Consider the following 27,078-nt stretch of genomic DNA (forward strand, 5'->3'; position numbering starts at 1 on the left):
CATATGTGGAACTTGAGAAACGTAACAGAAGACATGGGGGAAGGGAAGGGGAAAAAATAGGTTCAAACAGAGGGGGAATCAAACCATAAGAGACTCTTAATAACAGAGAACAAACTGAGGGTTGATGTCGGGGGGGGGGGAGGGAAATAGTGATGGGCATTGAGGAGGCACTTGTTGGGATGAGCACAGAGTGTTGTATGTAAGTGATGAATCACAGGAATCTACACCCAAAACCAAGATATATGTATATATAAAGGTCATTTGTTTTGAGCAAAACCACTTTGGACTGGAACACAGTGGAAATATGGTTAAGAATCTTCAAATATGGCAGAATATCTTTAACCTTGTGATTGGAGAGCTACTGAGGGTGTGTGGTAAGGAACCCTGGACCAATTCCTGGCTGGCTGGCATAGGCCCTGGGCCCAGGATGGAGGGCTGAAGAGAGCAAGTGGTTAATGGTCATTTTCCTACTGGAGTGAGCTGATGAGGTGGTAAGGCTGGGGGTAGCTGGAGATCATCCCTGTTCTTGGTGATCTGATAGGAACGTGACTGGAGATCCCAAGCTCTGAGATGAAAGAACTGGTTGGTCATGGCTAGAAGACCAGGCCTGGGGCCTGGAGTGCGGGGGATGAAGTACTGTTGAAGGGGCTCCATGGTGGGAGGGCCAGGGACTAAATAATGCCTGAGAAAAAGCATTTACAGTGGTTAGGGGATGATTTAGAAACAGCAATAACATGGACATTTGAGAGCTAGGAGGAGAGAACAGGAAAGGGAGCTGTCACAGAAGCCAATGGAAGAGGGTAGTTGCAGATTAAAGTGGATTGCCAAAGGAAGCCATGTTTTTTTGGAAGATACCTGGAAGATTCCCTCCCCTCACCTGAAATCCCTGAATAGACTTTCTAGGCTTTCTCCCTATACAAAGGAATGGACATTCCAGTAATATTCTAGTGACTGTCTTCCAGGGAATTGAAATCTTGTGGAAGAGTAGACTTCGGAGTCCAAGGTGTCTGCACCACTGCTTATTCCCTATCTGTACAGATGAGTGAATGAGGTGTGTACTCAAGGTCACAGATCTGTAAAGAAGCAATGTTTATTAAAACAAAAGGCCACAGAACATGAAGACTTAGTGTGGAGAAAGTGAACTGAGTCAAATGTCCTTTGACTGCTTACGTAATGCATTTCTCTACCCCAATTCAAGGAAGTAAAAAGATTTTGATTACTTAGTCCTCCTCACCATCTTCACTTTCAAAGGGAGTGTAAGAGGTCAGGAGATTGGCCGGAACAGGCCTGAGAGTCGGGCTGGAGGGGCTGTTTGTAGTGGCCGGATTTCATCCTCCTGTGTCTGCTGAGGTGGGACTTCTGGCTGCAGCCTTGGCCGCATGTCTTGCACACGTAAGGCTTCTCCCCATGGTGTGTCATCTGATGTAAGACGAGGTGTGACTTCTGGATAAAGCCCTGGCCACATTCCCTGCACATGGAAGGCTTCTCTTCTGAATGTACCCGTTTATGTGTGATTAAAGCTGACTTGTTGCCAAAGCCTAGTCCACACTGCCTGCACGAGTAAGGCTTCTCCCTCGAGTGTTTCCTCTTGTGCCTAATGAGACCCGCCTGGTGACTGAAGCCCCGCCCACACTCCCGGCACACATACGGCTTCTCCCCTGAGTGTGTCCTCTGGTGTGCCACGAGGTTTGACTTCTGGCTGAAGCCTCGCCCGCACTCCCCGCACACCATGGGCTTTTCCCCCGAGTGTGTCCTCTGGTGTCTGATGAGGTTTGACTGCTGGCTGAAGCCTCGCCCGCACTCCTTGCACACGATGGGCTTATCCCCTGAGTGTATGTTCTGGTGTCTGTTGAGGTGGGACTTCAGACTAAAGCCACGCCCACACACCCCGCACACGTACGGCTTCTCCCCGGTGTGTGTCCGCCGGTGGGAGATGAGGGTTGAATTCTGGCTAAAGCTGTGTCCACACACTCCACACACGTAAGGCTTCTCTTTGGAGTGTGTCCTCTGGTGGTTGACGAGGGTTGTCCTCTGCCTAAAGCAGCGCCCGCATTCCTTGCAGGCGTAAGGCTTCTCCCCTGAGTGTGTCCTCTGGTGTGAGATGAGGTTCGATCGGTCGCTGAAGCCCAGTCCACAGTCACTGCACACGATGGTCTTCTCCTCTAAGTGTGTCCTCTGGTGTCTCACGACGGCAGACTTCTGGCTAAAGCCTTTCCCACACTCCCGGCACACGTAGGGCTTCTCCCCTGAGTGTGTCCTCCGGTGTATGATGAGGTTTGACTTCTGACTGAAGCCCCGCCCGCACTCACTGCACATGTAAGGCTTTTCGCCTGAGTGTGTCCTCTCGTGTATGATAAGTGTTGACTTCCGGTTAAATCCGCGGCCACACTCCCTGCACACAATAGGTTTCTCTCCCGAGTGGGCCTTCTGGTGCCTGGCAAGACTCTTCTTAAGACTGAAGCCCTTCTCACACACCCCACACACGTACGGCTTCTCACCGGAGTGAATCCTCTGGTGACTGAGCAGGTTCGTCATCTTGCTGAAGCCCAGTCCACACTCTCTACAGTTGACCGTCCCAAATCCTAAGACTTCTATTCTCTTCAACAGTCTGTCCGCTTCCTCAGGGTTCCCTGCTGGAGCACGGCCGGCCTCGATTTCCACCCCTTTGATGCCAGTCCTAGAGCTGACTGGCTGCCTCTGGGGTGGCCTGGAGAACGCTCCGGAAGTCCTTTTCTTTGTCTTGCCAAACAAAGGCTTGGCGCCTTCTCTCACTTGACCTTCTGCTTTATCACTCCAGGAGTCACGATCAGAGGCTGGCTGCTGCTGCTTCTGGTCCCCTGGGCAGGGGTCCCTTGGCTCGACGTGAGTTTCTGCACACAAGCATGTGAAGACCCAGGGGGGATGGTTACACAGCATGTGCTGCATGTGGAATTTCTGAGTGGGAAAATCCGAAGGGCAAAAAGGACACAGGTGGAGTTCTGGCTTTGGTTCTGCTACAAAGAGAGAAGCTGGAGTCAGAGCTGAGACTCGGTGGGGCAGCCTGAGCAATTCTGCCTCATCTGACAGGGAGATGTGATTCCCTATTCTTCAAAATGCTTACAACTTGAGTGCTACGTGGTCAAGACTTCCTTTAAATGACATACTTTTCCAGGCTCAGAAAACTCACTCCAGGGGCATTTGGGTGGCTCAATCAGTTAAGCATCCGACTTTGGCTCTGGTCATGATCTCATGGTTCATGAGTTCCAGCCCCACATCGGGCCTCTCTGCTGTCAGCACAGAGCCCACTTCAGATCCTCTGTCTCCCTCTCTCTCTGCCCCTCCCCCTCTCTCACGTGTGTTCTCTCTCTCAAAAGAAAAGAAATGAATAGAAAAGAAAGGAAAGAACTAACCCGCTCCTAAGCCTCTTTTATTTTTTATTTAAAAAATTATTTTTTATGTCTTTATTTTATTTTGAGAGCCAGAGACAGAGAGTGAGCGGGGGAGGGGCAGAGAGGGAGACACAGAATCTGAATCTAAGCCTCTTTTATGTAGCCAGCTATAAAACATCACAGGAGGTTTTGGCTCTTTACTTTTTTTATTTAAAAAATTTTTCTTTTTAAGTTTATTTTTTTGTAATCTCCATACTCAGTGTGAGGCTTGAACTCATGGCCCCTAGAGCAAGAGTTGTGCATCCCTCTGACTGAGCCAGCCTGGCACCTCTCAGCTCTTTAAATAGGGCCGATATGCAACAGTCTTTCCTGCTATTATAAATACCTTCTAACAACCACCCACGTGACATAAACCACGCCCACAAGTGTTTTCTCTGATGGCAAGAGACCTAACGAGAGGACCCATATGTAAATGTCATGTCTTTCCCTACTTCTCCATGAGGACAAAGGGACAGACAAAGAGAGTGGTCCTTCAGGTTGGACAGCCCCTAATGTAGGAAGCAGCATAAAATTGTTCAAGAGATCATGAGTGAGATGCCAGGAGTTCCCCCCTCGCTAACACATACTTATCCGACTTTGTGCCAGAATTTCTACAAGGCCACAGGATTTCAGCAATGGACAACACGAACACAGTCTAGTCCCCCCACTGACTTAAAGATGTCCCTTCCTGGTGCCCCTGACCAGTTTAAGCCCATTTAATTTTCAAAATTAATCTAAATTAAAACATTTCTCAGAAATCAATATAGATTTCTTTTTATAGCACCTCATGTATGGGAGATATTAAGATTGAATGTAATTGTTTCATCAAAGCTGGTTCTAGTCATCTGAAAGCAACAAATAACCAAACAATTTGAGAACCCAGGTATTGATTGTACTAGACCAACCTGAACACAATTTTCTTGATCAATGAATTGAACCTTAAAAACCAACTGTATATATACATTCATATTCCAGCATTCTATCCTATACAGAATGTTACTGTATTGGGAAATGGGGCCTTTATTTTCTTAAAGTTTATTTATCTATTTTGAGAGAGAGAGAGAGAGACAGAGCACACACAAGCGGGGAGCGGGGGGTGGAGGGCAGAGAGAAGGAGAGACAGAATCCCAAGCAGGCTCCACACCAACGTGGGGCTTGAACTCACTGTGAGATCATGACCTGAGCTGAGATCAAGAGTCGGACACTTAACTGACTGCACCACCCTGGTGCCCTGGAAATAGGGCCTTTAAAGAGGTAATTAAGGTTAAAAGAGGTCATAAGGGCAGAGGCCTCATCCAATGTGTCCTCACCAGAGGAGGAAGACAAGCCCTGCACTCAGGTGAAGATGAAATTCTGGAAGGGAGGCCATGCCAGGCAACACTAACACCGTTCAGCAGTCAGGAGAACAGCCGCCCGCTCCAGCCCCGCAGCAATGCCTCCTTTCTCCTACCCCCGGAGCCGCCTGAAGCCCTCTGCTCCATTTGCCCAGTCTTCCCCACTCACCTGGACAGGTGCCTGGTGGGCATTTTCCCTCCTCTCTCCAGGTTTCCTTCCCTTGCTCCAGCTGGGTGATAAGTTTTGGTTTAGAAAATGGAATTCCTGGTCACAGGAAAAGAAAACAAGGTGGCTGTAAGTTATGGGCTCAAGGGCCAATTCAGAAAGCAAGATGGCTACATCAAGAACAGCCTGAAATGGCCAGCAGCAAGAATATGAGTCCTCAGAGATTCCAGGGCTTACCCAGTGAGACCAGGTTGCTGTAGTTTTCCAGCATCACCTCTCTGTATAGGGATCTCTGAGCAGGGCTCAGCAGCATCCACTCCTCCTGGCTGAAATCCACAGCCACATCCCTGAATGCCATGTGTGCCTGTAACAGAAAACACAGCCTTGCTCACTGAGGAGCCAGCCTTGCCCATGGCTCAGGGTGAGGGGAAGGCAGAGGGCTGCCCTGTGGGAAGTAGGTGAGCCATTAAGATTCTGCCTTTGATTGTGACCCTGATTTGGTGTGTTAAACCTCTGTTGCTATCCAGCCAACAACACCGGGAATCTACTATGTTCAAGATCTTGGGTGGGCTGTTCGGATAGTATATGCAAAAAAGATTCCCTACCTTTTAAGAACTTTAAATCTAGGCAGAAAGAATAACATATAAAAATTAAACGAAAGTTAAGCATAACAGACTTCTTCAGAATTTAAACGATTAAATAAGATTACCAATCATGTTAGTACTGAAGCATCTGAATGACTAAAGTTTATACAACTCAATAATAGCACAGACTAAACTATAACTCAGTCCTTTCCCAAAACCCCACGGTCCCTTGGCTCCTGGGGTCTGAGAGGCACAAGTGGGTCATGGTGAAGTGCATGGACTTAAACGTACTACCTAGGTTTGGGGTTCACTTCTGAGGTCAACAAGTGAAATGTAGATAATACTACATTCAATTTATGGCCCCACACTGTGAATGCTCAGGGTGGACCTTTTGGGCCACTCGACCTACAAATTAATCTATGTTTGTTCTCATTCCCCTGCCCAGTTTTACCCATCCCCTTAACACTATTTAAAAATGGAGGACACAGACATCAAGACAGGTGTCCTGAGGCAGCCCCAGGAACTTATCTTAAAGGATGGGCAGGAGTCAAGAGAAGAGGGAAGTGCTAGATGTCCAAATGAAGCATGTGGGGAGCAAAGAAGACACTGAGGAAAGGAAGGAAGGAAGCTACAATGTGGACAAGGAAGACAACCCAGGAGGAATAAAAGGTAGAAAACAGAATAGGTGGAGTGTAGCAGCCTGCAGAGTTTTTCATTTTTATTGTAAAATATACATAATCAATATTTTACCACAGCCACCATGTTAAATGTACATTTCAGAGCCATTAAGTGTACAACCATCACCACTCTCCGTCTCCGGAACTGTTCAGTATCCCAAGCTGAAACCGTAACCATGAACGAATAACTCCCTCCTCCTTCCAAACCCTGGTAACCACCATTTTAGTTCCCATCTCCATGTATGTGGTTATTCTCCATACTACAAATAAGTGAAATTATACAATATTTATCTTCTTGTGGCTGGCTAAATTCCAAGGTTCATTCATGTAGAAGCATGAACTCAGAATTTCCTCCCTTTTCAAGACTAAAAAATGCTCAGTTTTATGTATATACCATTCATCTACTGATGGACAGTTGGTTTGTATTCACCTTTTAGCCACTGTCAATAATACTACCTTGCAAATTGGTATATAATTATTAGCTTGGATTTCTGCTTTCAATTCTCTGGGGTATATACCCAGAAGTGAAATTGCAAGAGCAGATGGTTATGTCATGTTCACTTTTTTCAGGAACCACTGTTTTCTACAGCAACTGCATCATTTATATCCCTACCAGCAATGCAGGAGTGTTCTAATTTCTCCACATCCTCACCAATACCTATTGCTTATATTTTGTTTTTGTTCTTTTGTTTTGTTTTGTTTTGATGACAGCCACCTAAATGGGTGCAAAGTGGTATCTCACTGTGGACTTAATTTGCATCTACCTAATGACTGGTGATGATAAGCATCTTTTCATGTGCTTATTTGCCATTTGTATACCTTCTTTGTAAAAATATCTTTAAGTTCTTGGCTCATGCTTGAATTGGGGTGTTTGTATTTTCGTTGTTGTTGGGTTATAGTTCTTTATATATTCTGAATATTAATCATTTATCAGGGCACTTATCAGATAAGTGATTTGCAAATATATTTGCACAGAAGTTTTAAATTTTAATGATCAATTTATCTGTTTTATTTCTTTTGTTGCTGCATTCTTTGTGTAATACCCAAGAAATCATCACTAAGTCCAACTTCATGAAGCTTGTTCCCTGTTTTTGCCTAAAAGCTTTATAGTCTCAGTTATCTGTTTAGGCCTTTGATCCATTTTGCATTCATCATTGTATATGGTGCACGGTAAGGGTCCAACTACATCCTCCTGCATGTAGGTATACTGTTTCCCCGTAAGGTTGTCCTTTCCATACTGATTGGTCTGGTACTCTTGTCTCAAATCATTTGATCATATACATAAGGATTTATTTCTGGGCTCTCTGTTCTATTCCATTAGTCCATAATTCTGTTTTTATCCCAGTACCATACAGCTTGGATGGCTGAAGCTTTGTAGTACATTTTGAAATCAAAACTGTAAGCCCTCCATGTTTGTTCTTTTTCAAGACTGTTTTGGCTTTACAGAGTCCCTTGAGATTTCATATGAATTTTAAGATAAACTTTTCTATTTCTGAAAAAAAAAAAGTCATTGGGATTTTGGTAGGGATTGCACTGAATTGACTTGGGTACTATTGTCATCTTAGCAATATTAAAGTTTCCATCCATTAATTTGGTGTCTTTCCATTTCTTTAATTCTTTCAGCATGGTTTTGTACATTTCAATGTACAAGTCTTTCACCTCCTTGCTTAGGTTAATTTTAAAGTATTTTATTCTTTTTGATGCTACTGGAGGTAGAATAGTTCTATTAATTTCCTTTGTGGATTGTTCATTGTTATTGTATAGAAATGCAGCTGATTTTTGCATATTAATTTTGTATCCTGCTATTTTGCTGAATTTGTATATTCTTTTTTTTTAATGTTTTATTTATTTTTGATACAGAGAGAGATAGAGCATGAGAGGCAGAGGGGCAGAGAGAGAAGGAGACACAGAACCGGAAGCAAGCTCCAGGCTCTGAGCTAGCTGTCAGCACAGAGCCTGATGCGGGGCTCGAACTCATGAACATGAGATCTGACCTGAGCCAAAGCCGGAGGCTTAACCGACTGAGCCACCCAGGCGCCCCTGTATATTAGTTCTAACAGGTTTCTGTGTGTCATCTGCAACAGGTAATCTTACGTACTTCTTCCTTTCTGATTAAGATGTCTTTCTTTCTTTATCTTTCTTTTCTTTCTTTTTACTTTTCACTTTTTTCCTTCCTCCTTTCCTTCCTTCTTTTTCAACTTGGCTAGAACTTCCAATACTGTGTTAAACAGAAGTGAGCATATTTGTCATATTTAATCTTATAGAAAAATGTTTTAGTCTTCCATTATGGAGTGGGTTAGCTGTGAGTTTTCCACATATGGCCTTTATTATGTTGAGGTAGTTGCCTTCTATTCCTAGTTTATTGAATGTTTTTATCTTAAAAGAGTGCTGGATTTTGTCAAATACTTTCTCCATCAGTTGAGATGATCTTGAGGTTTTTGCCTTTCATCTGTTAATATGATATATTCACTGATGTTTATATGTTGAAGCATCCTAACATTCTAGGACTAAATCCCACTTAATCACTGGGATTCTTTTAATATGCTATATAGTTCTACAGAGCACATATGATTCTTTTACTTCCATAGAAAAGCATATAATTCTTTTAATATGCTGAATTTGGCTTGCGAGAATTATGTTGAGAATTTTTGCAGCAGCATTCATAAGGGATATTGGCCTGTAGCTTTTTTTTATTGTCTTTGTCTGGCTTTGGTATTAGGGTGATGCTGGCCTCACAGAATTAGCTAGGTAGTGTTCCTTCTTTGTTTTGGGGGGAAATGTTTGAGAACTAGTGTTTTTCTTTAAATGTGTGATACAATTCACCTGTGACGGCATCATGTCCATGGCTGTTCTTTGTTGGGAGCTTGTGATTACTGATTCAATCTCCTTTCTAGTCTACTAAGGATTTATATTTCTTAATGATTCATTCCTGAGGTTTTTTGTTTCTAAGAAGCTGTCCATTTCATCTAGGCCATCCATTTTGTTGGGGTACAATCATTCATAATGGTCTCGTATAATCTTCATATCCGTAGACTGAGTAGTAATGTCCCACTTTCATTTTTGATTTTAGTAGTCTGAGCCCTCTTGTTTTCTCAACTGAGCTAGTTAAAAGTTTTGTCAGTTTTGGTAAACATTTTAAAGAATCAATTTTTTGTTTATTGATTTTCTCTATTATTTTTCTCTTCTCTACTTAATTCTGTCCTAATCTTGATTATTTCCTTCCTTCTGCTACCTTGTGTTTAGTTTGTTCTTCTTCTAGACTCTTAAATTGTAAAGCTACGTTGTTTCCTGGCAATCTTTTTCCTTCTCAATATATGTATTGTAACTATAAATTTCTCTCTTAGCATTTCTTTTGCTCTATCCCATAAGTTTTTATAGGGGATATTGTATTTTGTTTTCATTTGTTCATAGATATTTTTTAAATGTTTGTTTCTTTTGAGAGAGGGAGAGGAGTTCAAGAGCAGGGGAGGGGCAGAGGGAGAGGATCCACACTGCCGGCAGAGCCCAATGCAGGCCTCAGTTCCATGAGCTGTGAGATCATGCCCTGAGCTGAAATCAAGAGTAAGATGGTTTCTAACTTCATCCCATTGTGAGAGAAGATACTCTGTGTATCTTTTAAATAAATCTATTGAGACTTAATTTGTTGTCTAACACATGGTCTATCCTGGAGAATGTCCCATGTGTACTTTGTTGTCAAGCAGGGTGTTCTGTAGAGGTCTGTTAGTTCTAGTTGGTTTACTGTGTTCTTCAAGTCCTCTATTTTCCTTACTTATCTTCTGTCTGGTTCTTCTATTTATTGTTGAATTGCTTCATATATTTGAGGGCCTGTTATGAGGTATGTAAGTATGTATAATTTTTATATCCTTTTACTGCACTGAACTTTTTATTAATATATAATGTCTTACCTTTTGTAATCTTGTTGGGCTGAAAATCTATTTTTCTCATATTGGTATAGCTGCCTCTATTGTCTTTGGGTCATTATTTGCCTGGAATATCATTTGCCACCTTTTTGCTTTCAATGTACTTGTGTCTTTGAATCTAAAGTGAATCTCTTATAGGTACTGTATAGTTGGATCATAGCTTTGTTGTTGTTATTATACATTGTGCAAACCCCTGTTTTTTGACTGGAAGGTTTAATTCATTTACATACCACATAACTTCTGATAAGAAGGGACTTCTGCCATTTTGCTATTTGTTTTCAACATGCCTGGTAGGTTTTCTGTACATCATTTCCTGCATTACTCTCTTGTTATTTAGTTGATTTTAGTACATTAAATTCCCCTCTCATTTCCTTTAGTGTACATTCTGTATCTATTTTTGTTATAGTTATCACAGTGATTGAATTTAACATCCTAAAGTTATAAGACCCTAATTTGAATTGACATCAGCTTAACTTCAATACACAATTCTTCTCCCATATAGCTCCATCTTCACCTCATCATTATTAAAGTCCTACAAAATTACACAATTGCACTGTGTCCAAAAATATAGACTCATAATTGTGTTTTTCATTAAGGCATTAGTCTCTTAAATCATGCTGAGAAGAAAAAGTGTGGTAAACCAAAGTGACAATAACACTAGCATATTTAAATGCAGATTTATTTATTTTTACTATAGAACTTTATTTCTTCATATAGCATCTGTCTAATATACTCTCACTACAACCTGAAAGACACCCATTAGCATTTCTTGCAAGGCAAATCTAGAGGCTGCAAACTGTATCACCTCTTAGTTTTCTGGGAATGTCTTGACTTCTCCCTTACTTTTGAAGGACAGTTTTTTCTTCAGAACTGAATATATCAACCCGTTGTCTTCTGGCTTCCAAAGTTACTGATAAGAAATCTTCTGATAATTTTAGAAAACACTTTGTATGTGACACACTGCTTCTCTATTGCTGCCTTCAAGATTCTCTGTTGCCTTTGACTTTCAAGGGTTTGATTATGATTACCTTGTATCGTGGTGTGGGTCTCTGATAGTTTATCTGACCTGGAGCTTGTTGAGCATCTTAGTTCCTTTTTATGTTTTCTCTTTATTGTTATGTCCGTTTTGTCCTAACATATTTTTCTTAACTTTGTTCACATCTTCCTTTAGCTCAGAGAATCTTTAAAACAGTTCTTTTAAAGTCTTTGTCTGTAAGTCCACCACCCAGCCTTTATCAGGAATAGTTTCTGTTGATTTATTTTTTTCCTTTGAACTAATGTACTGTCCTGTTTCTTTGTATGTCTCATGATTTTTTTGTGTGTTGAAAACTGGATATCTGAATTTTATAATATGGCAACTCTGGAACTCAGATTCTCCAGTACCTTCTGGGTTTTAAAATGTTTTTTGTTTTTTTTTTAAATTTATTTTTGAGAGACAGAGAGAGATCAGCGTGAGCAGGGGAGGGTCAGAGAGAGAGGAAAATACAGAATCTGAAGCAGGCTCCAGGCTCTGAGCTAGCTGTCAGCACAGAGCCCGATGTGGGGCTTAAACCCATAAACCATGAGATCATGACCTGAGCTGAAGCCAGACACTTACCTGACTGAGCCACCCAGGCACCCCTCTTCTGGGTTTTAAAACTGCCCTAGAGCATATGTGCTGAGATTCAGTCTAAGCTGTAAATTTAGGGTTTTCTTAAGTCTTTCTAATGCTTTTCTGATCCTGTGCCTTTCCATAGGTATGCACAGTAACTTTCTAAATATCTTGCATGTGCAGTTGTTTTGGATGTTCTAGTCTTGAAATGTCTGGCTCCCAAAAGGGGAAAAAAGGAAAAAATAAAGGGGGGAAAACCTGCCAAGATATGGTTCTTTAAATCCCTTATTTCAGCCAGTGGGGGTTGTACCAATGGTGCCCACTTCTGTAATCGAAAGCAGCAATCAGAACACAGATTCTCCATATTTGACGGACAAGGTCCCTGCTGCCCACCCTGGCTTCCACAAGCTGTCAAACTGCTCCAGGGTCACATACATGGATTTGTGCCATGGGAATGGGGGTGGGTGATGCTACTGCACTAAGAGCTGAAACTGACTCTTCCAAGTCTTCCTTTGGAAGCTGCAAGCATTCAACTAGACTCCAGAGCTCCAACATAGTTACATCAGACAGATTCTGCCAATACAACTGCTGTCTAGGTTGGGGGACAGATTCTGGGTGCTTCCCACTTCATCGTTTTCCCTGACATCACTCTCAGCGTGTTACAAGTTTTGTAGCTGAACAAAGCCTGCCCTATAGAACTATGTGTGGTTCAGAGTTAGCCACTTGGTGAATGACTTAAGTCATGGGTCGAACAGGCTTCAGGTAAGGTAAGTCATGCCTTCAGGACTAATGCTCGATTCTGCCAGGTGCCATCAAGGCAGTCAGGATAAGAGAATGTGTCCATCCTGAGACAGCCAGTATGGAAATACAGAAAACACTCACCATTACCCTGGCTTTCCGGGACCCTGTGGCCATTTTTCCTGGTATCCCTAAAGAAGGATGATATCTCAGAAGGCAGATCTGGGTAAGGAAAACAGAAATGAAAGGGTGTCAGGTGGAAATGCTCTCCCCATGAGTGAGGCAGGGCCTCAGCTGGGGGAAAGGGGAAGCACGGCATGATAGGGAAGTAAAAGTCTGGTTCTCTACCAGGGCCCTGGAAAAAGGTCCCGAGAGCCAGGCCTTCAGCAGGGTCAGTTCCAAACTTTCCTGATCAAAACAAACTAAATGTAAAAGGACATTTCTGAGGCCATTTATTTGGCAGTAGGTGATGTTAAATACAGCATTAGGAATTTGAAGGGTTGTGAAAATGGTATTCTGGTTGTTTTTCATTTATGGATGTAAATGATTAAAAATATTTCAGAAAAAATGCAACAAAAACAAGAAACAAGATTGCAACATGGCGATGGCTGTTAAAGCTGAGGCTTTATTATAATATTCTTGCATCTTTTGAACATGTCTGAAATTCTTCCATTAATAAAAAATTATTTTAAAATTCTTAAACACCACCAAAAAGCTTCTACAATTTGGTAAAGCATTAAGAAGTGTTAAATCAAGATGATGTACATAAGGATGGGCATTATGATATTGTTTCCTTTATTTTTGATCTTTTCCATTAAAAAAGCAAAGAAGTATATAATTTTTTATTGGGTAGCCAGGACAGAAAACAAAACAAAACAAAACACTATATTGAGAACAAAACTAGCAATATCGAAAGCAATACTTGGGACAGAAACTGGCAAGAATGAATGATCAGTTCTAAAAGAATAAAGTATGACAATTCAGATTAAACTAATAAATATTATGACTTGGATGAAGTGGTCAGGAAAGAAATGAAATAGAACTGCAAATCACTCATAAGGGAAGTCAGAAGACATTTTTCAAGAAATGTATTTTTGTGGTTTAATTTCATTCTATTTAATATACATGCAATTAACATCTGTGTTAGTGTTCAAAAGAACCCAGAGTAGTCTGAAGATTATAAAGGAAAAGTTCAGTTCTCATTCTGGCCTCTGCCCCAGGCATACATCCAGGTAACTGCTGTTAACTATTTCATGAGTACTCTTTGATTTATAGTTTTGCCTCTTCATTTTCATTCATATTTGGGTACATGTGCAAATAATGTTACTTTCCTATAAATAAAAACCATCTGTATTATTTTTTGACTCATGTGCATTTAATATGTTGGGGCTATGTGTACACCAGTACTCACAGTTACCTAACTCAATTCTTTTTATTGTTATTATTTATTTAATTAAAATATTTATTTTTGAGAGAGACAGAGACAGAGACAGAGAGAGAGAGAACATGCAAGCAGGGGAGGGGCAGAAAGAGAGGGGGACAGAGAATCCAAAGTGGGGTCTGTGCTGACAGCAGAGACATGGGGCTCAAACTCGTGAACTGCAAGATCATGACCTGAGCCAAAGTTGGAAGCTCAATCAACTTAGCCACCCAAGCATCCCGTATTTTTTATTTTAGAGAGAGAGAGACAGAGAGAGAGAGAGAGAGAGAGCGAGCACGAATAGGGGAGAGAGAAAGAGAGAATCTTAAGCAGGCTCCATGCTCAGCACAAAGGCCAACGGGGGGCTCAATCCAACAACCCTGGGATCATGACCTGAGCTGAAACCAAGAGTCACTCATCCAGCTGAGCCACCCAGGCACCCCTACCCCACTCTTATTGGTAACTGTCCTCCTATGTCCATCAGCAGACCACCTTTTCTTTAACAAAGTATTCCTCTGTCAACTGACAGACTGTAGTGTTTATCACTGGAAAGCTAAAAGCAACACCTTTTTGCAAACATGTCAGTATTTCTGTATGAGTGCTAAAGGAGTGGAATTACTGGACTTAACACCGAACATATGCTTACACAGCCAAACTGCCTTCCAAAGGCCTACCAACCTACAGTCCCAATGACCACACAGTAATGTGCCCCTTTCCACTTGTTTTGTCTAAGGGATTCTTCAATTAAGACGACTATAGGGAAATAGTGTACACACACAAGAGCTTGAGGAATTCTATAGCCAGGAGCCCTTTGTGAGGACTCTACTGGAAGATGAATATTAGACATAATAGGACAGGACAGGGGAAGTCACGTACAGAACTAATGGTGAACATTTAAAGTACATATTGTAGATCTAGTACTAAATGGTGGGTAAGGTGGGGAAGAAAAATATACACTAATGATACACGGCCTATGTGTCCAGATAAAGTAGAAAGGCCACTAAGATCAGAGAAGAGAAAAGGGAAGGAGGAAGTAGGAAAAGTTTACTGAATGTAGCATGAGGTAGGAGTTAAACAGAAAACAAATGAAACCACAGAATTTCTTTAAAAAACAATGAAAACATGGGGTGCCTGGGTGGCTCAGTTGGCTAAGCCTCCGGCTTCGGCTCAGGTCAGATCTCACGTTTGTGGGTTTGAGCCCCGCATTGGGCTCTGTGCTGACAGCTAGCTCGGGGCCTGGAGCCTGCTTCTGGTTCTGTGTCTCCTCTCTCTGACCCTCCCCCTCTCATGCTCTGTCTCCCTCTGTATCAAAAATAAATAAAACATTAAAAAAATTAAAAATAAATAAATAAAATAAAATAAAAAAATAAAAAACAATGAAAACACTATGGATGTGTGGGATTCATTTAAAAGAGTGAGGTGAGAAAAATGTATAGCTTTAGATATTTTAATAAAGACAACATAAATTAATGAAGCAAAAAAAGTGTAAAGAGTGAAATCTTAATTTCTTAAAAATTAGTGAAATAAACACAGCTATTTTAGGAAATGAGAAAGCATAAATACTCAAAATAAGAAATCACAAAGGGGAAATACTTGACTCCAGTTTTTTGAATTGTCTATGTACTGGGTTTAAAAAAAAACAACTAACTAATTGCTTTCACTTGCTTTCTACTTCAGAAAAAAGAAAAATAAAAGCTGAGAAAAGCAGAAGAAAATGTTGTTTGTTTTTTTAATAAAAAGAACCAGTAGCATTAGATTCTGATACTGAGAACAGCTTGTATCAAACTAACTGTCTTACTAATAACTATAAACCCTAATCAAAATATGAAAAACAACTATTTGAAGACACTACAACCAAAAGCAGTCAGAAACCAGAGGGGATATAACCCTTGAAAGAAAGGATGCACATGGGGTGAGACCTGTATGTAACTGTAACTGTCTTTTCATCTAAGGGCACTCCCCAGTACGTGTGGCATATGGGGAGCAGATCAAGTGTCTGTGGCTTCCAGGCTTCCTGCAAACCATATGGCAAAATCCTAGAAAAGTGGAGCAGCAAAGGATGGAGCCTCAAATCTACACGCAAGCCCTCCTATAGTTGACTGAATACATAAGGCAAGACAACAAAAAGCTCACATGGATAACAATGGGGGGAAGTTAAATGAGCTGTGCAGGTGTCGCCTATTGTTCACAGGTGAGACTGAGTTTCTAGCTAGAGGCCAGTCAAGTAAAAGATTGCCAAATACCTTAGATAAGCTTCTACTGAAACACAGGTAATTTGTGCAAAATATACATCTTTTCAGCATACCTAGACAGAGAAATTCTAACTTCAAATTACCTGTAATCAAAATAAATAAGGCATAAAACACTAAACCAGTGAGCTAACTCGTATACTCCCTACACACAGCCACTGGGGAGCAGAAGAGCAGCTAGGGGGAAACTACATGAATGGAAGAAAAGAGGCACTGCGTGGACTTAATTGATAGGAAGCAACCACCAGAAAAGAAAAGCTACCTTATATGAGAAAATACTGATAGTTGAGAGCACTTATAAAAGGGAAGGGACTTAAAAGGGTAAGCAGAATGAGCACAGAAGTCTTGGAAAGGTAAAGCTCCAGGGGAAAAGGAGATCATGAGCAAGGAAAAAGGCACCTCTCGGAAACGCAAAGATAAATGGAAAAATAAGCAAGAGGGGAAATACAGGGTCTTGCAAAACAGGAGAGAATTAAAGAGAAGAAGAAGATTGCAGTCTCCTCCTCCTTCAATCCAGTAAAGAAGCCACACTAGCTAGCTACACTGATAGAAGAGTTTTCGGGAACAGAAAATTTCTAAAACACTAGATCTTACAGTTGTCTACAGAAATGCAGATGTGCAATTCTCCTGTATAGTAAACCAAAACAGAAAATAAGAATCCAAGTTCAGCTAAAGAAAATACTACCAAAAAAAAAAAAAAAAGAAAGAAAGAAAGAAAGAAAAAGTAAACAGAAATAACTGTAACAAAATACAACAAGCTGAGTTCAATATCCTCAAACACTCGGGCATATGAGAAATCATCTTGAATCGAAAATTCAAATTTGTAACTATGTTATTGAAATGGATAGAATTAAACTTATTGTTACACATTTCCCAATTTATACATGTATCAAATCATTATGTTGCACACCTTAAACTAATACACATTATGTGTCAATTATGTTTCCACAAAACTGGAAGCAAAATTTGAAAGCTAAGAAAAAAATGGGCCAAAAAGAAAAGAAACAAACAAAATGAGAGTTGACTGAATTTCAGAAAGAAATGAAACTAAGTTATAAGACACTAAGGAATAGATTGAAATGAAAACAGGATGGGCACTGAAGTGTAGCAGGAAAACCACTTAAGAGAATAAAAATGAAATAAAGAACAGGTTAAAGAGAAAGTGGTTGAAATGGAAAACAGACAAAAAAAGGAATATCACCCATAGAATTGTAGTTATTGAAGAAAAAAACAACAACAAAAAAGAAACAATATTTAAATCCCAGGGGTGCCTGGGTGGCTCAGTAGACTTAGTGTCTGACTTCGGCTCAGGTCATGATCTCATGGTTCGTGGATTTGAGCCCAGTGTTGGGTTCTGTGCTGACAGCTCAGAGCCTGGAGCCTGCTTGGAATTTTGTCTCTTTCTCTGTCCCTTCCTGATTCAAGCTCTATCTCTGTCTCTGTCTCAAAAACAAATAAAACATGAAAAAAAATTTAAGCTCTAGTCCAAGAAAACTTCAAGAATAGAAGACCTGAATCTAAATATGAAAAAGTCTACCTCTGAGTATCAGGGAAATTTACTCAAAACCACCAACTTCAAGGTATCTACTAGAAAGATGGTCAGGCCTTTAAGAACAACAAGAATCCCTAAGTGATTCCAAGCAAAAAACATACCAGACTTCCATCAGAATGATCAAAAATCATCATTCAGCCACTGGGCAGTGCTCGGAATGTACAATGGTGCAGCCACTATAGAGAAGAGTACAGGGGTTGCTCAAAAATTAAATATAGAATTATCATATAATCTACCAATTCCACTTCTGGGAATATCCTAAAAGAACTGAAAGCAGGGACTCAAACATATTTGTACACTTATGTTTTTTCTTATTTTATTTTTTGAGAAAGAAAGTGAATGTGCATGCATCACAAGCAGGGGAGAGACAAAGGGAGAGGGGGAGAGGTAGAATCTTAAGCAGGCTCCATGCCCAATATGGAGGGTGAGGCACGGCTCAATCTCACAACCATGAGATCATGACGTGAGCTGAAATCAAGAGTCAACACTTAACCAACTGAGCCACCCAGGTGCCCTGTACACTTAGATTTACAGCAGTATTCATAATAGCTAAAAACATGGAAATAACCCAAGTGTCCATCAACAGATGAATGGATAAGCAAAATATGACAGACACACACACAGATATTAAAAGGAAATTCTTACAAACAAGTTTTAACACTTGCTACAACATGGATTAAATTTGACATTAGGCTAAGTGAAATAAACCATTAGAAACAAAAGGACAAATATTGCATGATTCCACTTATATGAGGTACCTAGAGTAACCAAATTCACATGGACAGAACGTAGAAGGGTGGTTGAGAGGCACTCAGGGGAAAGGTAAATAGGGAGTTAATGTTTAATGGATACAAAGTTACATTTTGGAAAGATGGGAACAGGAAGGTGAGGGAAATGTACAGCTGGAGATTTTAAACACAGCTAACTTAATCAAAGAAAGGAGAAAGCATAAATATTCCAAATAAGAAACAACAAAGCGGAAATAACTACTCAATCACCAAAACACACTTCAAAACACACTTCAAAGTCGTCTGAGTATTTTTCAGACCTCCATAAAAAATTTATACACCTAGATGAAGTGCATAACTTCTACGGAAATACCATTGACCCTAGATGGTCACAAGGAAATTATACCAAACTTTCAAACCAGAGTCCCAATGCTCTAAATACTGTCCCAGAGCACTGAAAAATGAGGGAAATTCCTTATTCTTTTTATAAAACAACTATAATGTTGACACCTAAACTTGAAAGCAGTTCAAAAAATTAAAAATTAGGCACCTGCGTGGCTTAGTTGGTTGAGCATCTGACTTCGGCTCAGGTTATGATCTCATGGTTTATGAGTTCAAGCCCGACCTCAGACTTGCTGCAGTCAATGCAGAGTCCACTTCAGATCCTCTGCCCTCATCTTCCTACCCCTCCCCCACTTGTACTCTCTCAAAAATAAAATAAACATTAAAATATTTTATGGAAAAAATTAAAGACCATTATCACTCATGAATTTGGAGCAAAGTTCTAGAAATATCAGCTAAGAGACTCCAACACAACAAAAAGAAAATACTTCACCAAGACAAAGTGGGATTCCCAGAAATTCAAGATTGGTTCACTAGGATTTCATTAGGAAATCCATTACTATAATACACCATATTAATCAACAGATCTATGGAGAAAAACCATGTGTTTTTATGCATGCTGAAAAATTATTGACAAAACTTAGCATCCATTCCTTACTTTAAAAAAACACAAACTCAAGGATATAAGACTGATGGATTTAAAAAATTTTTTATTTTGAACTAATTTTAGACTTACAGAGAAGTTGCAAAAATATCATTCTCACATAACCTTCATCCAGCTTTCTCTAGTGTTAACATCTTAGAAAACCATAGTACAATGATCAAAACCAGGAAATTAGCATTGACACAAAACTATTAACTAAACCACAGTCCTTAATCAAATTTTTTCAGTTTTCCACTAATGTCCTTTTTCTGATCCAGGATTCAAATGAAGTTCCCACATTGTATTTAGTTGCCACATATATTTCATTTCCTCCAATTTGTGATGGTTCCTGTCCTTTCTTGTCTTTCATGAACTTGACACTTTTGAAGAATATCCCTCAATTTTGGATTTGTCACATGTTTTCTCATGATCAGAAGGAGGCCAGTTCATTTTTGGCTAGATTACTTCAGAAGTGATGTCATGTCCTTTTCAGTACACTGCACCAAGGGACTGATGGTACTCATATGTCCCATTACTGATGATATTAACCTTGATCTTGATCACTTGGTTAAGGCGATGTCTGCTGGGTTTTTATAATTAATAAATATCTTGGGAGAGATACTTTGAGATGATAAAAATACGCTGTTTCTCTTCAAACTTACACTCACTAATATCAGCATCCATCTGTGGGGCACGTCCGCAACAGGTATTACTGGGGTATTTACCAAATGACGATGTTCCATTTTCCTTTTTAATTCTAAATTCTGTAATTATTGCTCTGTAAGCAAGAGCTGTCCCTTCTCCTTCATTTTTAAATTTATTCAATTATATATATCAGTATGGATTCATATCTTATCCTATGAGTTACAACAGAATATGATCACTATTTTCTTGCTCAAATTATTGCAGCTTGAAACATTGGGAGCTCCTGCATGCTGGCCTTGTTCTTGCTTTAACCAATAAATGTAGCACAAGTGACACTGTGCCAATTACTCATTTAGGTCTTAAGAAAGCTAGAGAGCTTTTGTTCTGGGAAGGCCTAAGAAACTATGTAAGAAGTTCAACTCCTCTGCCAGAGAGACCATGCGGAGGCCTGGATTCTACATGGAGAGAATGAGGCCCAGTGTCCCAGCTGACCCCAGCCTTCTAGCCAGCCCATAAAGGGCCAAATATGTGAGGGAACCATCTTTGAGGTTCCAACCCACATGAGTCCCTGCGAGATTGTGCCCACAGCCAGATGTATAACTCATACAGAGCAGAAGAACCACAAAGCTGATCCCAGTAAATCCAAAACTTGTGAGAAATTATAACATGCTGATTCTTCTAGGCCACTAAGTTTTGGGGTCGTTTGTTTTGCAGCAATCCTCAGAACCCTTCCAGACATGCTATGGTGTCTCCCTCTTCAACTTCCTTAATGACAGTAGCACCTTCCCTCTCACCCGTGTGCCTACTCAGGCACCAGCACCACTTCCCCACTTGCCACAGGAAGTCCGTTACCCAGGTCACTGGTTCCATCTCCAAGAACTCTCTCAATTCCTCCCCGTTCCCACAGCAGCTGGGGGAAGAGGACAATGGCCACAGTCCCTCTTGAGCGGGTCTACAGACCCTCTCCCAACATCCCAGCTGGCCTCATCCATTCCTCCCAGAATTAGCTCTGTATACATATGATTGGATTATTCATTCATTCATTAAAATGTTTATTAAGCTCCCACTGTACGACAGGCACTATTTAAACACTGGGGATAAAAAAGTGAACAAAGAAAAATACCTGCCTTTGTTGACATGAAAGTCCAGAGGAAGGAGATGGGCATATATTAAATTCATGAATAAAACACGTAGGATGGCAGGAAGTGACGACTGAGGTGAAGACCAATATGGCAGGGAAGGAGAAAAGTAACAGAAGCAGCGTGGGATTTTGGAATTGTACATGGTGGTTGGGCATGGCCTCTCTGAAAAGGTGATAAGAGTAAAAATCAAAAATCCGAAGGATGTGAAGGAGTGAACCAAGTAGGTCGCTCTCAAAAATGACAGTTCACTGTGGTTGGTGCTGAGCATTGCAGGCAAGAGCCAGTGCACAGTCAAGGGACAGAGTTCACTGTGGCCAGGGTGCTGTGCTTGAGACTGAGGCGGGGAGATAAAGTTCGAGTGTAAATATAGGGGGAGATCATACTCAGCTTTGTACGATACTGGTTTTGACTTTGACTGGGATAAGAGACCATTGGAGGGTTTTGAGCAAATGCATGACATGATCTGATTGACATTTTATTTGTTTTAATAATTTTATTTTTTAAATTTAAATGTCTATTTCTGAGACAGAGAAAGAGACTGTGTGCAGGGGAGGGGCAGAGAAAGAGAGAAGGTGACAGAGGCTCTGAAGCAGGTTCTGTGCCGAAAGGACAGGACCCAATGCAGGGCTCAAACTCACAAACCATGAGATGATGACCTGAGCCAAAGTCAGATGCTTAAATGACTGAGCCACCCAGGTGCCCCTGACTGACATTTTAGAAGATCCCTCTGGTTGCTGTCCTGACTAATATACTTTATGAGGACAGGGGAAGATGCAAGGAGCTCAATCAAGGGCTCTGGTCATCCATCCCAGGCAAGCAGGTGAAATGGTGGTCTGGGCTCTAGGGGAAACAGTGGAGGTTGGAGATAGTTAGAGTCCAGATTTGCTAAGTCAGGATGGAGTATAGGAGCAAGAAAGAGTCAAAGTTGACTCCAAGGTTTTGAGCCTGAGCAATCTGAAGGAAGGAGACGCCATGTCTCTGCTCCTTATTATGGCTTGTGAAACTCCCTGACAGAGTGGTCTGTACTCCCCGTGGGTGGAGCATGTTTGGGGGAGATGATCAGAGTTTGTTGTTGGACACATTAAGTTTGGGATGCCCAAGAGATACACAGGAGGAAATCTGAAGTAGACAGCAGGAGACTGGAATTTGGAGAGGAAGGCATGGGTCTAGGCTGAACCTCAGAGAGGGCATTTAAGGCCTGGAGAGTAGATGGGGTCACGAGGGAGCCAGTGTGGCTGGAGAAGATGAAAAGTCAAATAACTGAACCAGGGTCAGCCACAGTGGGGGTTTGGGAGAAGGGAAGCTGGCAAGAGAGAGGAGGAGTGACCTATGAGATAGGAGGAAAACCTGGAAACCAGGAGCAACCATGTGAAATGAATATTTTAAGGATGAGGACATATACAACTATGTAAAACGCTGCTGAGAACTGACTATGGCTCTAACCACAGGCTCTAACTGACTATGGCTCGACCTTGATGAGAATGTGTTTCAGTGGGTGGGACCAAAAAGGCCTGATAGGAATATTTAAGAGAGGAAGGAAGGATAGACATGGAGGCAGCAAGCAGAGGCCATTCTTTCAAGCTTAGCTCTGATGGGGAGGAAAGACACAGAGCAACAGCTGGAGGGGGAAATCATGTCACTGCTCTGCTCCCTCCTGCCCTCAGATCAAGGCCACACTCACTTGTCACCGAGGGCTCATTCCAATAATGCCCAACCCACACATTTCCAATCATATCTCTCCTGTGAACTTCCTTCCTAGCCAGCAAGGATGACACCTCTGTAACTTCACACTGCATCACCCACGTAGTCTAACTGGTGCCCGAATCCTCAAAGAACTACATCATGATTCAGTGGGACAGCTGGACAGTCACAGTGCAGCCTGGGAGCCCAGGAGTCCCGATAGTGTCGAGTGTTCTGCTGCTGACAAGGACACTGGAAGTACTGTCCAGGGAAATGCAGGAATGTTCTACGTGGGACAGCATCTGAGCTCAGTCAACAAAGTCTATTCTAAAGCAGACAGACATGGAGAAATCAAAGGGGTCATGAATAAGGGTGCAAGGTCTGAAGAACAGTCCCTGTGAAAACCGTCACTCTAACAACAGGCCTTGTTTCCTGAGGATGGGACATTGTAGGGCACAAGACGTCAAAGTTGAACAAAGGAAACCCGCCGTGGTTCAGCATGCAAAAGGTAAAGAAAGGGGCCCCACCTGAAGCTGGACTGTCAGGAGCCAGGGAGTCCTCTCTTTGCCCACCAGGCAGTCCTCTCTGGGCAGGCAGCGGCTGTAGGGGGCAGAGCGAGAACAAAAAAGAAGGTTCAGAAGAGTTACAGGAAACCCCGTGCTCCAGGAGGGTAGGGCCTCTTCCTCCTTAAAAGAATAACCTAGCACAGAAGAAAAGACTGCACAGCTTGCTGGGAACACAGCCTGCCCTGACATGCTGCTGACACTGAAAAGGAGAGGATCTTCTCTCACCTTTGTTCTTAATAAGAATAGTACTTACTGTCCCCTGAGTATACACCAGAGATGGTTCCAGGTACTGTGAGTTTTACCTCATTCTCCTCACCCAGTGAAGTACAATTTATTATCTTTATTTTACAGATGACAGAATGGAAGCACAGCAAGGTCAGTCTCTTGCCGGAGTTGGCACAGTTATACAATGACTGGGCCTGGATGAAATCTGGCTGTAGAGGCCATATTCTTAACCAGTAAGGGCGGTGATGGCAAATCTCTGTGGGTTGTAAGGATTCTCAGTGTATGCATTATAAGAATCAAGAATGGTAGTAGGGTGATAAGCACTGAATTTGATAATGGGTCTATGGAGTTCTATCTACTTCCGACTGTTTGAAATTTCTCCATAATAAAAAGTTAAAATGGAACTTAAAATTCCAAAGCCCATTCACACCAGAGACGTGGGAATCTGTGATTCCTGTAGACCATCAAGATCCTCGGGACCTTTCAAAAACTTGCCCAGTGGACCCTAGCGCGACCTCTTCCTCCAAGGCCCGAACCCAAGGGCAACCAGCCAAATTGAGAGCCTAGGATCGCGCCAAAATGGCCACTCCACACCCAGTGCAACTCGGGCACGTCTGGCCAAGCCGGCCTGCCCATCGTCCCGCCTCAGTAAAGCTGAGGGGTACTGGACCCGAAAAAGTACGATCAACACCCACCTACCCAAACCCCAGACGCCTGGCCCCAGGGACGGCTCCCACACCACCACCTGAGAAATATTAGACCCCAAAAGCTTGTTTACTAAACTCCCCGCAAACCCGGGGAGTTGTGACACAAGCGACCCCCTCACCCAACATCGCGATTTCGGCCAAGGCCGAACCTGTCCCCACCCACAAGGATCCCTGGATGAAAGGCCCAAGTCCAGCACCCACCACCACTGGACTTCGCCGCTGGGCTTCACCCACTTCCTCGGAGATGCGCGCCCACACCCCCCAAAATAAGACATCCGGGAGAGCACGGCCTGAGCCACTACAGCGTGTCCCCCCACTACCTCCTTTCCCCGCCATCTGCACCGTTCCTAGTCTCAGCCCACAGACCAGCCTTTCAGCACCTACCTTTCCGCGCTGGGAAGGGCACAGTTGCGGCAAGGGTACCACGGGAGCCTCACTCACCAGCACCACCAAAGAACAAGGGGTTACTCCAGCCACCAGCTGGGGACCTACTTCTGTAGGGCGCTGGGACTACCCTACCCAGCATCCTCGGCGTGGCGCCGGGACCACACCTCCCAAGATGCTCCGCGCAACCAGACGCGCAATGACTTCACACAGCTTCCTTTGGCCTCCCAGGAAGCCGTTTCTGGGTAACGTGCCCCGGTCACTGTGAAGAATGACCACTGTGACACCTGGATCTCCGGTCTTTTTTCTTAAAACCTCGTTCACAAAACATGTAGATAGTCCCGGGTGAAGCTTCTCGCCTTGCTGTGACCGCCTCTCCAACGCCTCGGCCTGAAAAACTACACTCCCCAGGGGGCCCTGCTGTGACTTCCTCAAGCGGTGCCGGCCCGCCTCCCGGTGGGCGGAAAAGACGTATCAATGGAGCATCGGTGTGGCTTCTGGGATTGGCTGAAGTCCGCGGCAGTCGTGCAGTGAAGTCGCCCTTCTCCGGCCGCGGGGTTGCACACAACCGTCTGAGGAGTTCGGTGAACGCTCAGCAGGCGTGGTCTCTTTCAGCTCACGTACCCTCTAAAGTCCGTTGAGGTTCTTGTAGGGTGGAAGCTGAGAGAGACAGAAAAGTCTTTCGAAGTCGTACCCCGTACGAGGTAGACCCGGATTCTGAGCACAGCCTTCAACCCGAACAACCTATTTCGGGTTCCCGGAGACCTTCTTCTGCTGCTGGAACCCCCAGAGTTTTGGCCAAACTCTCATTTGTCTCCTGGAGAATGGGAACTTCATTCTTTGACCGTAGCTTGGAGTAGAGTCCGCTGTCGGCTTAGCTCTGAGGTCTTTGCTCCGGGCTCTGGTTGTGAACAAGGGTTTTTTTGTTTTGTTTTGAAAATGAATCCATTCCTTTCTTTTGCCCCGCTATCTTGTTCATAGTGAATTCAGTTCATCCCTGGCTCTGGAGAAGTGCCCAGTTTTACCTGGAGCCCCCTTTTGACAGTTCCTCTCTGCCCCACCCATGACTCATTCTCCAAGAAATTACCTGTTAACATCCGTGAAGGTTCATAGTAGTAATGCAGAGACATCCCTGTGTAAGTGTCCAGTGATGCTTGCTGTATGCCAAGGGCAGAGATGGCTGGGATTTTAGGAGCCTTGGAGATGAGAGACCAAGGAAGACATCCATGATGAGAGACTGCCTGAGCTCCCCTGAAGGAGTAGGCGAGATGAAGAGTTGGAGAAAGGCCTGCGAGAAGATAGGAGGAAGTGAGGTCTGAGTCTTAGGAGCTTGGTCACTGTGTGAACTGCCCTGGCCGAAGTGAGGGAAGTTTTCAAAAGAAAAACGGTCTTGTATCAGGCTGATTCGCCATGCATATAGGCGAGGATGCCATCTAGCTGTTCACATGTGGCATACAGATGTTTAGTTTGGCCAGCCTCATAGTTCATATTTGAAAGAGTACTTGGCATTTAGTCATGAGGAGTTTCCATCTAAAAATCTGGGTTGCCTGCTTCCTAAAAGACCCCTTGCCTCTTTTCTCCATTTCCTTTTTCCCTGTGGTACTTGCCATCCACTCTATCCCACTCCCTACCTTATCTGGAATACCTTGCCTCCTCTTCTTCCTTGACTTCGAAATCCTGCCCATCCTTCAAGACCAAATTCCCAACTCTCTTTCCTGAAGCCTTCCCTGATCTATCCTATGGTGACATCTTGAGATTCCTCTGACCCTGGCTATACCTGGGAGTTTTGGAAAAATACAATGCCTGAACACCACCCCAAGAAAGAAGTTTAGAGCAGGGCCCTGGCATCCATTATCTGTAATAGTCACTTTCAGTCAAAGAAGGGAAAGTCTCATTTGATAATGTGGAGGACAGACTTATTTTGGAAAGGAAGTTTCATTCTTGGTTTGTTGCTATTACTGAACCACAGACCTGGCTGGATCATTTTACCCAGAGGCCAAGATGCATCCGGATCACCTGGGATCCTGTAAATGTGCAGATTGTGAATCAGCATGCCTAGGGTGGAGATCAAGCATCAGCATTTCTAACAAGCTTCCAGATGATGTTGACACTGTCCTTAGACCACACTAGGCAGGAAAGATTTAATCCAGGGGCTCAGATCCTTAAATATAATGCAGTTAGATCAGGTAATCTTCACTCAGATCTCACTATGATTCTATATTTGTGTTTTATTTTCGTGTGTAATTTTCCTAAGTTTAAAGCACTTCAAGGTTAGGAATTCTATTTTTGCTTCATTTGTAAACCCCATAATAGCCACACTAGGACCTAGACAGTGACAAATTGATGCTGGTTGGAAAGAGACCAATCCATGTACCACG

The 27,078-nt window shown here is 42.5% G+C and overlaps 1 protein-coding gene across 3 annotated transcripts; it reads right to left on the reverse strand.

The window, feature by feature from the left end:
* Window positions 1-1,065: 1,065 nt before the first annotated feature.
* Window positions 1,066-24,899, reverse strand: ZNF133 (zinc finger protein 133). 3 transcript variants are annotated; one of them, XM_029917295.1, is made up of 6 exons: window positions 24,701-24,899; window positions 23,346-23,418; window positions 12,562-12,639; window positions 5,145-5,271; window positions 4,911-5,006; window positions 1,066-2,990 (listed from the first exon to the last, which is right to left on the reverse strand). In XM_029917295.1, exons 3-6 carry the CDS (start codon window positions 12,592-12,594, stop codon window positions 1,246-1,248), a joined length of 2,001 nt encoding a protein of 666 aa, XP_029773155.1. In that variant the 5' UTR covers window positions 12,595-12,639; window positions 23,346-23,418; window positions 24,701-24,899; the 3' UTR covers window positions 1,066-1,245. The 3 variants fall into 3 exon arrangements, with proteins under 3 accessions (XP_029773155.1, XP_029773154.1, XP_029773156.1); XM_029917294.1 differs by having other exon boundaries at window positions 1,066-2,993; XM_029917296.1 differs by lacking the exon at window positions 12,562-12,639 and having other exon boundaries at window positions 1,066-2,993; window positions 24,701-24,897.
* Window positions 24,900-27,078: the final 2,179 nt, after the last annotated feature.

The sequence above is a fragment of the Suricata suricatta genome, chromosome 12 (assembly GCF_006229205.1).
Source record: "Suricata suricatta isolate VVHF042 chromosome 12, meerkat_22Aug2017_6uvM2_HiC, whole genome shotgun sequence".
Taxonomy (NCBI): Eukaryota; Metazoa; Chordata; class Mammalia; order Carnivora; family Herpestidae; genus Suricata; species Suricata suricatta.